General features: G+C 38.3%; 1 protein-coding gene across 6 annotated transcripts in view; it reads right to left on the bottom strand.

Moving 5' to 3' along the window:
• Positions 1-13,315, bottom strand: part of asic1c (acid-sensing (proton-gated) ion channel 1c) — a 222,435-nt gene that overhangs the window by 42,243 nt on the left and 166,877 nt on the right. For 3 of the 6 annotated variants that reach the window (XM_049480485.1, XM_022673947.2, XM_022673949.2), the window contains exons 2-3: positions 7,277-7,427; positions 2,116-2,243 (exon numbers count right to left, since the gene is read on the bottom strand). In XM_049480485.1, coding sequence (XP_049336442.1) covers positions 2,116-2,243; positions 7,277-7,427 — 279 coding nt within the window. Of the gene's footprint in view, positions 1-2,115; positions 2,244-7,276; positions 7,428-11,327; positions 12,058-13,315 lie in introns of those variants that run through there. The other 3 variants (XM_022673945.2, XM_022673946.2, XM_022673948.2) reach the window with 3 other exon arrangements.

Raw genomic sequence — 13,315 nt, 5'->3', positions numbered from 1 at the left:
GCTGTGAAAGTGCGATACAAATTAATATAACTAACCTTTACTAACATCTTTGTTTATGCCACTTATTAATCAAAAGTCACTTTGTGTGTAATACAATATATAGGCCTACAACCAAAGTAATCTCACCTATTACATATAGCCGTTATGTAGCCAAACACACTATTTCTATTCTTATGATCTATGCAAGTTATACTGTAGTCACACTGTTACCTCAGCAGTGCTATTTTAGTCAGAAATGTATTTCAGTAGTGCTATACTAATTAAAAATGTACAGCTCTGCTAGCCCTGTACTGTTTGTATATTTTGGGAGAAAACAACCAGTCTGTGATGAAGCAGTAAACTCACACTAAATGTGATACTTATTAGAACAATTTAATTTAATTGTGTTAACATGTAAAAATGAACATTTTTCGGGTGTTTATCGGCGGTTTGCCAGCTTTCTTTATCAGTCTTTGCTGAGAATTATGCTTTAAATAATAAATTACTCTTATCAATATCAATAATTACCTCGTTTTACTTATTTGATTTAAAATGTTTAGTTGCCAAATATTTTCTTTGCATATTTTTAACAAATCTATTTCTTTCAAGCATGAACTGCCATTAATTGTGAGATTAATTTCAGATTTTTTTTTCCATATCTGCTCACTTTGACGTAGGCATCCTTACTAGTGTCGCATAATGCGCCTTATAATTCGATGTGCCTTATAGTTCGAAAAATATGGTATATAAACACAGCCTTGTAACTAAAACTACCATTTTTTTATTTCAGATCTTTTCCTCTTACCATCTTATACCAAAATCAAGGTCAAAACCATCTAACTCTTACAGACTGAAAGAATGTTAGAAAGCATTGTTCTACCAGGGGGACCAATGAAGTTACATTAATGTAGCACCATTATAGAAACCTTGGGACATTTTAAAATCAACTCAACATTCAACCAATACACATGCCATTAGCTTGTGATTATGCAGGAGGAGACTGAAGAGAGGGTAGAAAACTCTGAGAACTTTGAACTGAAGTTTAAGCAGCTTCTACTTGTGGTAGGAAGTCATTTTCACTTTTCAGATGAGTGTAGTTAGGTAGAGTAAGTGCATTAAAGAGAGTATACGGGGTAGTGGAGGGTTGCAAAGACTCATCGTAAACATTTATGCAAGGTATAGATTGTATTTATAGGATGTTAGATTGGATGTTAGATGTTGGTTATTTCATAACACCACTATCTAATTAACCTGAGCATGTTCTTTTTTCAGGCTGTTGGGGGAAAACAAAGTTCTTGGAGGAGAATATGGCACGGATACGGTGAGACTATTGGTGCCGGTGCTGGTGCCAGCACGGTTCTTTGCTTTTCCACCGCAAAATAACAGGTTCTCGGCCAGAAAAGCCGGTTCCGTTCTGGCCCCACAATCTTGTTGGTCTGGAACCAGCGGACCTGTGATGCGAGCGGCCAAAGGACAGGGCGTTGAAGCGTCTCCAGGGCAAAGTTGTTTACAAACCGCACCTCCATTCACAGCTAAGAGCAGCAGAAGCAGCTAAATAAATGAAATTGAATCAACAGTGCTCCACCGAAGATCAGCAGCACAAGTTTCAAGAGGAGTTCGGGTTCTGCCATGTTGTTTTCAAATCGCCCCCCGACTTCTGTTGACGCCCACATTCACATACGTAGAGAGCAGTGGAAACGCAGGCCAGTTCTTAAAGGTTCACAGGAACCGAAATCGGCTCCGGCACAGTACTTTGCTGGTGGAAAAGTGGTACCAGATAGGACTTAACTCTAAGACCCCAGCACTGAGAGGCCACCAAGCCTTTGTTCCAACCAGGACTGTCTGGAAGTGTCTGGAAGCATCTTAGGGTTTTTCTTTTTTGTCACCCATCTGAAGATACTATACACTTCATCATTTTCACTAACATTATTCTGGATTGCTCTAAAGTTTTTATTGTGCAGAACTATCTATATATAACACATTTTTCCACAATTTATCCCTAAAACTGTTTGGGATTGTCTTTGGTTTTCTCTAGGTCTGTAATGGTTTCAATAAAGCACAAATGTTAAGCACACACAGACAAGCAGAGGTAGCGTTTGAGAATGGGTTGAATACAGTAGGCTTAGCATTAGGTACCAGTTGTTGCTGACAAGACACAAAAGTCTGAAAACCAGGGGCCACACCAAATCCCAGCTGGTCTATGAAGGGCGGCTCATCCTGGCTGTGGATCTGAACTTTGATGCCTGCTTCATACGAGGTTTCGTCTGTGGGGAAAGCAAGCCAGGGCGTTCAAATATACAGATTTAACAGGACTGTAAAAGAGGCAGGAAAGTGGCCCTATGTTCATTTGCAGTATATGCAGTATACTGGTGCATGCTGGTTTAATGATAAACGTGGTATTTCACACCCTGTAAACTGTGTTCAGATAGAAATTCTTTATTAAACCTGCAAGGGGCATACATATTCATTCAGCCAGTCATTCTGTGGAATCAAATCATCACTGTGTAATGTGGTTGCCATTAATTTCTATTTCTGATCCTGTTTCATAAAAAATGTTCCATACTGCTGCTGCGGTTTGTGATTAAATTGAGTTGAGAAAGAGATGGATGTGACGGGGTAAAAATAAAGACAGCACAGCATGGCAGATGAGAAAAAAGCCATAATGACGGTTAGATACACTCACAGAGGAAACTGATGAGGGAAGCAGATTTTTTTTGAGGTGATTCCAGCAGTAAAATGAAAGCCAGGAGTGTCTGGCTAACTTTAGATGGTAGTTAGTTCAGAGGTAAGTAAGTAAGATTTGAGTTATCCTATCAGAACATGTCATCTGATCGCTGTGCTTCATGTACTGTATTCTGTCTGAGAAGCTTCTGCAAGACTTTTACTGACTGCACCAATAAAAGACTTTAGAATCCAAATAATTAGAAACAGTGCAGCTTCATGCATATTTAATGCACTATAATGATTACAATCTGAAATCCATGTATAGAAAAAAGACGCATAATAGCCACTGGCACCATATTTAGACTGCAGGATGCTGGTAACCTAATGTACATCTTGTTAATTTAGTAGAGCAAACGTTCTTAATGATTAATTACTGTTAAAAATACACATTCAATGAATAGTACAGCTGTTTTCTTAACATTTAAAGAAGATATCATCGTGCTGTTTACTTAAGCTGTTCAACATCTTTGTGACACCATCAGACGTTAAAGTGTGAATTAAACTTTTCTAGCATTCCTATTCTCAGCACATAAACAAAAGTAAAGTAATACAATCAGTAACTTCATATATAATATATGTAATCAATGTAATCTCACTTATAATATATAGACTTCATACTATATATATAGCCAACAACACAGTATTTGAATTCTTATAATATATACGCAAGTTAAAGTCACACTTATACATCAGCAGTGTTATTTTAATTATAAATGTACCTCAGTGGAGCAGTAAAATGAAAACCAGAAGTATCTTTCTAACTTTAGATGGCAGTCAGTTCAGAGGTACGAGGATTTGGGTGCTGTTTGAGTTATCCCATCAGAACATGTCATGGACAGTGTTGGGCACGTTACTTTGAAAAAGTAATTAGTTATAGTTACTCGTTACTTCTCCAAAAAAGTAACTGAGTTACTAACGGAGTTACTCCACTATAAAAGTAATTAGTTACCAGTAAAAGTAACTATCGCGTTACTTTTTATTATTCGCCCGTCAAAAAAGGAAATCAATTATGCATTTACTATTATTATTAGAAAAATAACAAAAAATAACAAACGAAAATAAACCCAAAATGTTGACAAAAATATAATCTAACGAATTTCAAAAAAATAAAACGAAATTCTCCACACAACCAAAGAAAATTACTAAAACTTGTAATACTGAAAAAAGCGGAAAAACGCGTCTGGGGATGAAATTTAACAAACCAAGCCACACTCAAAAGAAATATGTATATATAAAACAAAATAATGGACAAAAACAACAATTTAATGCCCGTTAAAATGGTATTAATATAACAGCTTCACCAAAAGAGAATAGAGCTTAGATCGTGCCCAAAAAATCCGACCCAGCCGGAGCCCGTGCACATTCTGCCCAAGCCCGAACCATAAACTGTCATTATGAGCCTGACCCGATCCGCCCCATAAACTGTCTGTTTTCGGGCGGATTGAATGAGCGAAATATAATCAGAATTATGTTAATTAACACTGTAACATAGAAGCATAGAACTATTATTTAATTTAAATGATTTTTAAGAACAGCTACACACAATGCTGCAAGTCAAACGCGGAGGCGTTCACGTGCGCCCAGAGCTACGTGATTACAGTTTTCATTTTTATTATAGTTTAATTTTATTTTGTTTTTATTTTTTCTGTTCATTTTAGGGTGGGCTTGCTAGCGCGAGCGCTTTACACAAGAACTAACGGACCACGAGTGCCGCGCGCTCGGCACAACAACTCCCGCTGTACAACTCCGCTGTACAACAGTGCTTATAAATAAATTAAACACAAAAATGAGGGTATTCTATCAGTAATTTCAGTTCGTTTTAGTTAGTTTTATAAACACAAAATACAGTTCGAGATAGTTATGTTTTTCCTTTTAATTACCGTTTTTATTAGATTCAGTTAACACAAATGTTTTTCACTTTCAATTTTCGCTATTTCGTTCGCTTTAGTGAACAATAATAATTGGTTACTTAGCAACATTGTGATTATCACACCAGAGCTTTATATAAAATAAAAATAGGAGCCTGATTTCGGGTCGGTCCTCAGGTCAGGTGGGATTCGGGCAGAGAATCTAAGCTCTAAAATAGAAAGCAGCAGCACCACAAAAAACGGAGCAGCTAAAAAGAGTTTAACGTCCTTAATTCGGAACTTGGGTTGTCCACGGCAATCACTGAATTGATTAGAGCACGCAAATCGTCACAATTGTGCCTCACTTCACCACGCCAAACCACAGGCACAGCGGCCAGAAGCTCAAGTTCACTGGACAGAGGAGGGGTTAACCAGGGCAAAGCGAAATAAAAAAAAAAAAGTTCATAGAGCTGCTAAAGTAACGTGCAGTAACGGGGTGTCGGAAATGGTAACTGCGTTATAGTTACAGTCATAGTAATTAGTTAGATTACTCGTTACTGAAAAAAAGTAACGGCGTTAGTAACGCCGTTAGTTTTAACGCCGTTACTCCCAACACTGGTCATGGATTGCTGTGTTTCATGTACTGCATTCTATCTGAGAAGCTTCTACTTTGGACCAATGAAACTCTGATTGGGAATTCAAGTAATTAGAAACAGTGCTGCTTCATGCATTTTTAATGCATTATAATGATTGCAATCTGAAATCCATGTCTAGAAAAAAAATGCATATTTGGTACCAGATTTTGACCGCAGGATGCTGGAAGCTTAATGTACATCTTGTTAATTTAGTAGAGCAAACATTCATAATGATTCATTACTGTTAAAAATACTCATTCATTTCAGTTATTTTGTGTTCAGATAATTTAAGTAGATATAATTTTAATCATTGCTCTGATTCATAATACTTTCAAATACAAGTGGGGTTCCTAAACTACCCATCTGTTTCTCAGCAGTGGAGATGTGGAGTGTTCATATTCACTGATTTATATTGGGAGTAAGCTGCATGCACCTGGAAAACACCTGCTGGAAGTCTAGAAGTCTGGCCAGATTAACATGATTTACATTTTATATTTAACCAGTTTTTAAGAAGTGATTTTAAAAGCTTCTCTCTTTACTTAACTATAAATACTATATTGTCATAAAATTGTCCAATCAAAATGACATTTATGCCAAAAACAGATTCAGTGTCCGGTCTTCAATATAAAAAGCTGGTGTGGCTGCAGGTTTTCATTGTAAACAATCAGCAGCACACCTGATTCCACTCGTTTAACCCAATTACAAGCAGACCTTTTTAAACATGTTATGCCTGTCAAAGTATAATGAATAAAAATCATAAAACTCACAAACTTTCTTTTTAATATATATATTTCCTGAATAGACATCAAACAGTTCAGGTCCTCCAAACCTTTCACTTCATTACGGTTGTATAGTTTTTGTCTTTATTCGAATTTAAGAATTTAGGTTGATTCCTTTTACTGACCTGACCTTATTAAGTGAGAGAGTCGACATGCAGCTTCTCCAAGTGTCCTGTAGGATTCTCCAAATCCCTCAAAGTTAACTTTCATTTATTTATTTATTTATTTATTTATCATGTGAAACTTAAACTTTACAGTAAAACAGAAAAATGCTAAACTTCTAGTGGAAATCAGTGTAAAAAGCTTTTATTGTAGGTTATTCTGGACTGTTCCTTCAGGTCCATTCATTATGAAATGTTCACACAATGGAGGACAGCTGATATGAAAAATGGAAATATGAGTTTTTGTTCCAACAGCAGCGATTCTACAGTAACAAAAGCTCCACTACTGATGACTACACACTAACAACACTTACAGTTTTCTGAACGTCATCTACAGTGTTCTGATTGTTATCTACAGTTTTCTGAATGTTATCTACAGTTTTCTGAATGTTATCTACAGTTTTCTGAATGTTATCTACAGTTTTCTGATTGTTATCTACAGTTTTCTGAATGTTATCTACAGTTTTCTGAATGTTATCTACAGTTTTCTGAATGTTATTTACAGTTTTCTGAATGTTATCTACAGTTTTCTGATTGTTATCTACAGTTTTCTGATTGTTATCTACAGTTTTCTGATTGTTATCTACAGTTTTCTGATTGTTATCTACAGTTTTCTGATTGTTATCTACAGTTTTCTGATTGTTATCTACAGTTTTCTGATTGTTATCTACAGTTTTCTGATTGTTATCTACAGTTTTCTGAATGTTATCTACAGTTTTCTGAATGTTATCTACAGTTTTCTGAATGTTATTACAGTTTTCTGAATGTTATTACAGTTTTCTGATTGTTATCTTCTCAATTCAAGCATTTTCCACAAATGCACTATAATGTATTATAACAGGCTGTTCATATATTTTTGATGATATAGTGTGAAAAATAAGGTAGATTAGCCTTTTTTATGAAGTCCAGGTATTTTTTGTATTATTTTTGTATGATTTTGATGTTTGATGTTGATGATACTGTTATGGCTCCCATAGTTTTCAAATACTAATTTTATTTACTAATATTAAGTGTCAGTATCTGATATCTCTACTTTATCCCTATTAAAACATAATCAATATACACATTATTCCAAATATCAAACCCAGTTGAAATAAATGACCATTCCATGTTCCGTGTACCATATTTTGTTTAGGAGAGTAAATGCTTACCTGTGTCTCCCCACACTGGCAGATACTCATCCTGCTGAATGTCCAGCATTATCTCCAGACCGTTGCCTGTTCCACCTTTTAAGGTCGTCAGCAGGGGGTTGCCATCCAAGCCTGAGTTAAAGGTGTAGCACTTGCCATATCTTGTATAAATCTGAGAAGAGATAAAGGAAAAAGAGCTAGGTGTAATTAATGTTGCAATTTGCTCCGTGTGCTGTGTCCGAATCTGGCCACAGCCATTCCCCCAGCCCGATTTCCACACTCAGGGTTAGCAGATATAGAGAACAACACACAAACAGTGTGTGAAACAGCCATGGAAACAGGTGAGTTGGCTATTTATCTGCTGAACAGGTATTCATTGAGCTTCAGCAAGGTTGCTGACCATAGCTGAATAATTTACCACCACTAACATAGTAAAGACAGACATTTTGGACATTAAAACATTTATATTCACTGATTAGCAACAGAATAAGACTCGTCGTTGCTTGCCACTGTGTGTCAATCTGTGTGGGGCAGAATCTCTCTGCAGTGTTTGCAAATTGGATTTCTGTAGCAATTTCACAACACATTTACTACTACTGATTTTGTACCTAACATGTTGACAACTAACATGTTGGGTTAACATGTTGGGTTAGATTCCAAACCTTTGTTCATTTACCAAGATGGATAAATAGCGTTAATAATAGCCACATTATATCCTTACATTTGAACACTTATGATTTACAATTAAATGAAAAAGATTGTATCACATGACTTTTGCCATGTCAAATTTAAGTTAAAGAAGTCTGCACTGATCACACTAATGTGTGTGTGGGACCTCCTCATTAAACATGAATGTGATTTCTATTTGATCTGTTTGTGTGGACAGTTCTGTCCACATGCCATCAGTACGCTGTCCACTGTGGGTGGTACTATTATCTATGATATATTACTGGTACACATGTTAATTGAGTAATCAAACCAAATAACACATCACAAGATATACAGGTAAATACTGCTATCCCATGACTTTTGGCATGTCAGTGCAGAGTTTTGTACACAGTTTTGTAAGTATTAAAGCTGTCAAATACCATGCATTGCTTCTGTTTATTAATTCCCTTCTCTCTGCGCTTCCCCTGTCCTCTCTCTCTCCCTTTCTCTCCCCTCTCTCTCTCTCTCTGCCTCTCTCTCTCTTCCCCTCTCTCTTTTTCCCTCTCTATCTCTCTCTCTCTCTCTGCCTCTCTCTCTCTCTTCCCCTCTATCTCTCTTTCCCTCTCTATCTCTCCCTTTCTTTCCCCTTTCTCTCTCTGCCTCTCTCTCTCTCTTCTCCTCTCTCTCTCTGCCTCTCTCTCTCTTGCCTCTCTCTCTTGCTTTCTCCTTCCTTCTCTCTCTTTCCCTCTATCTCTCTGGATAACAGATTGAACAATGGCTGCATGTTGAATCAGGTACAGGCAGATTGACTGTAGCTGAGAAGATGCAGCTTAAAGAGAAATCTATAAAGCTGAAAGAATTCAGCTGAACAAAAGAAGTGTTGAATATCGAACCTAATGGCAAAATAAAAGTCCTTATATTGGATTATCACACAACTGCAAGCTAACATTTCGTTTGATCTCTTCAGGCTGCTGCTGATTTCATTAAAATGCATTGTGTCTGACAGTATTTTTAGCTTTTATTCATTGGAAGAATGTGTGAGATGTCCTGGTAAGTCACTCTGGTCATCACAGTGCAAAATCCAGCCCATCAGCTAGAGACAATTGGAACTGAAGGTCTGTCATGCTTTCCTGGTCCCAGTATAACACTAATGAACATAGCAGGCCCTCACCTCTCTTGCAGTGCTTTAACAAGACCCCTGTGAGCTTTAACGAGGCCCTTCTTTAGCACTTCCAGGGCAGCTTTTAAGTGGCGGGGGGCTTTTCGGAGGATTTTGTGCACTTTGAGGTGCATTGTTATTTTCTTTTTTTTTTCAGGCAATTAGGTGCAGATCTGTTTGTTCATTTCCCCACTTCCCACAATTGAATGAAAAACCCAGGCGCCATTTTAAAGCTGTAATCTCTTTTGAATCTAAATTAAAATGACTGATGAAAGATAAGGGCAATGTCTTTGTCAGCAGATTTTGTGGGTAATTTGTTAGGGATGCTGAGCACCAGCTTACACTCAGAGAATCATGGCTCTCAGTAAGACTGAGAAAATCAATGCTTCTGCTGAAACAAAATACAAAGTACACTAGATTAAATAGATGGCTGACTCTTTATAACTTTAGTCACAATTTCATAAGTTTAAAAGCCAAAGGGAATGTTATTACAAATGCAAATAAAATAATAAGAAAGGATGTCTTGGAGGTATGGCATTATTGAGGAGAGTCGGAGGGAGTTTTGGCTGTGGGAGATTTTCAGCTCATCTGTGCACAGCATGGAGAGATGTTCAATTATTCATGCCGCTTCTACCCTAGAAATTTGTCAGGGTGCAGTTTGAATGCAGGTTTGTGTTGTTGCAAAGATATGCCTCGAGGTATCTTTTCGCATGCCCCCCAAACCTGCCACACATTTTCTCTTTCTTTTTTCATTTTTTGAGGATGGGTGGGTGTAAAAGAATAGGGAAGTCTCCGACTGGTGCCAGAAGCTGTCATTTGTAGTGCCAAGAGCATTTCTAGATGATTAGAATTGCTTAGGATCGCTTCAGTCAGCACACATACACACACATACACACACTATTCCATATCTTCAGACAGGAAACTCTCATGGATGAAGACTAGACAACTGTAAAGAAGTGGAAGTACCTGGGAATTAATATTTACACTCATAATAAAAAAATGCTTGACCATGCATCTGATTTAATTAAGGAGAGATCTTATTGTTGTTACTGACTGAATATATATATATATATATATGGTCAGTTTGTTGGTAGCTGCCTTTGCAAGCAAAGAATGTCTTGGAGAAAAGTTTAAAAGCAATTCGAGCATTTGGAAGAGATAGAGAGGGTCACATTGTAGTGCTTGGCTTTAGGAAACTGAATCGTCTAATTGACTTACCATATCACATAAACATACTGGTCCTGCAGATATCATACTATAGCATGAAGTTGGCGACAGTGGAAAGAAGTAGGCACTCACCAGGACAGGCCTACATGAAGTACAGAGAGGGTGAACTGATGCATTGTAACCCAACAGCAACAATTGGCAAAGACTTTCAACAGGACAGTGCTCATCCACATACTGCTGGCATCACAAGAACAGGTATGCCATGCCATGTCTAGCCGCATCACTACACTTTTATCCCTGATTAAAAACTAGTGCTAAATCTGCATAGGCACACATAGTATGGAGTATCGCAGGACACCATTAGGAACCATTAGAGACTATTAGAAAAAGCTACACATGCATTACACACTACTTCTATGTAAGCAACTCAATAAATGTTGCGCATATCACTCAAATTTTATTATTTTTTCCTAGTAACCTTTTGTCCTTCCTTCTAAGTGCTGGATTGCAATGCTATGTGTATAGCTCAAAAAGTAAGGAAATTTGTGTTTAGTAGGTCTTTGTTTTAATAATGCGTCTTGACAAGAAATCATGTACTTCTGGAAATTAATGGCTGTTAATTTCTCTTTTAAATTGAGTCACATTTGTAAAGAACATGAATTTGTGGCATGAGCAGCAGAGCTGAGTATGTGGGCTGGACCAATGGAAAATTTGCCAAATCCTCTCTGCCAATGCCAAACAGCTTGTTCTGCCATTGACTCGTTTGGTTCTTGGGGTGTCATCTTCTTGGGATGCCCACTTCACTTCACATGGTCTTTAATTTGGAGATGGTACCCGGGATTGCTCCAAATAATACTGTAACTTGGTTTTGCAGAACAACAGCTTAAAGTTCAAACAAGTGTCAATAGCAACAGCAAAATAAGCTGTTTGGCATTGGCAGAGATTTGGCAAATCTTTCATGGGTGCAACCCACATACTCAGCTCTGCTGCTCCTCCCTCAAATACATGTTCCTTACAAATGTGGCTCCATTTAAAGGGGAACAAGAAATAAATAATCTAAATGACCAACGTTTGTACTGCACATACAAATGTACCTACTGGAGTGAAATTCCTGAAAGAGCAGTTTTCTCCTCTGAACCTGCACTCCAGAAGCATGTCCTCCAACTGGTGGCCCAGTCTGCTAATCATCTCCGTGGTGCTGAGCTTGTGGCGAGCAGGCGGGCTGTATCCAGCAAAGTCCAGTAAGCGCATCAGTCTCTCCCTGTGGCGGCTGTGCTTTAGCATGGCCAGGCTCTGCCTGTTCACGGAGTGGTTGAGGTGCATGATGTCCATCCAGTAGCCGCTGTGGTAGAGGTCTGCTTTGGTGAGGCTGGACACGCGAAAGAGGTTCTGGTTGCAGAGCGTGACGGCCGGGAACGTCATGTTGTGTGCCCACACCATGTAGATTTTGGTCACGGCAGGGTAGGACATGAGATAGAGAATGCGGTTCCAGGACCACGTAAACAGGAGTCCCAAACAGACGAACATGGCCAAAAGCCACAAGAAGCGGTGGATCCTGGATTTGCCTGGAGCAAAAACATACTTCAGCCCATGGACCTTGGTTCTGAGCACAAATGCCAGCGTAATCTTCTTGGTGTTGCATTTTGAATCCGAACTGGTCTGCAGGGCATTGTTGACAGGCTCTTCAACCGACGAATGACTGAGTGTCACCATACTTTAACCAGGGTGGTCATTACATGCACTGTAAACTTCAAAACACAAAATTCAGCGTGCTGGTGTTTAGGAAGAACAGGAGCTTGCAGCTCATCAAAAATCAAGTAATCAAACACACAACCCACCTTCTCCAGGGACTGAAGAGGTGGAGAGAGACAGATAGGCTATTGAAATTCTGACAGGCAGCGCTTATGATATTAAAATGTTCTTAAAAGCTTTTCGATTAAGACGCTCTGTCTTGTAATAATACAAAGGGTAAAAAATCTGTCTGTACATTACCAAGCTTATGGTCCGACAAAGCTCATTAGGTGGATAGATGTGCTCATGTGCAGCAGTCCATTGTTTCTCTGTAAGTCCAGAGGTTTTAGCAGCAATCTGTGGTTTGAAATCAAAATCTGTGTCTTGAAATCTTTGTTTCCTAAAGTAATCAGAGAATCTTCACTTTTCTTCCCCACCTGCTTGCTCCTGGAGAACGACTGTCTGTGGCTGCAGATTCTTGTTGCTTTCCTTTTGTGTGAGGTAGCTCAACCCCTCCCTCCCTCACAGATTTTTCTGGCGATGGATTTGCAGCAAGAATATAGATCCATGTTTTTCGGCTTATTCTTGCAAAGACGGTTTTAAGGATTTCAGCTTTTTGTATGAATGTAAGTGGAGATAAAGACATGCTTTCAGGAAATGACCCAAAGGAATTCCACCTGTTATCAAGCCAAGGCAAACTTCTCACCACTCATAAACAAACAGGTAGGGAAATACTGTACTGGAGAGCACATGGCTAACAGGACCTAATACACCCCATGTTTTTTTAAACCTTTCATGCATTTTTCAAAAGACAATATGAACCTACATGCTGCACACAATACAAAGAGACAGCAGTAGACAGACAGGTTGCAGGTACTGGACTAGCCTCTGTTTGATGTAAGAAGGAACAGCAACACTACAAATTAGTAACTGTTTCACCGTCCTACTTTTTACAGTATATTAATACATACATTTTAGTTAAACAGAAAAAATCGTAGTTTCTACAGTCAAATAAAAGTCATTGTAAATCTCATTGTTTTGGGTTTGTTTGTACACTATATACACTTTTCCCCAATATCTCGTACAAGTTAAGTCTTACCATTTATACCCACTAGCGGGACTCACTCAATAGCATTAATTCTGGTAGACAGCCAACTGCATCTTTTCAGACTGTTGCCAACACATCCCTGGATGCCTCTTTATAATTTACAAACGCTGCACATTAATACAATGGAATTTAGACTCAGCATTTAACCAAATTTATGTGTAAGTGAGCACACACCTAGAGGTGGGAAGCCCATGAAGGGACTGGGAGTTGTTGTGGGTGTTTTGATCAACGGCACCACAGCTGTAGC

This window comes from Astyanax mexicanus, chromosome 6 (genome assembly GCF_023375975.1).
Source record: "Astyanax mexicanus isolate ESR-SI-001 chromosome 6, AstMex3_surface, whole genome shotgun sequence".
NCBI classification, from domain to species: domain Eukaryota; kingdom Metazoa; phylum Chordata; class Actinopteri; order Characiformes; family Acestrorhamphidae; genus Astyanax; species Astyanax mexicanus.
The sequence above is the reverse complement of the archived record's forward strand: the minus strand, read 5'-3'. Positions and strand labels throughout refer to the sequence as shown.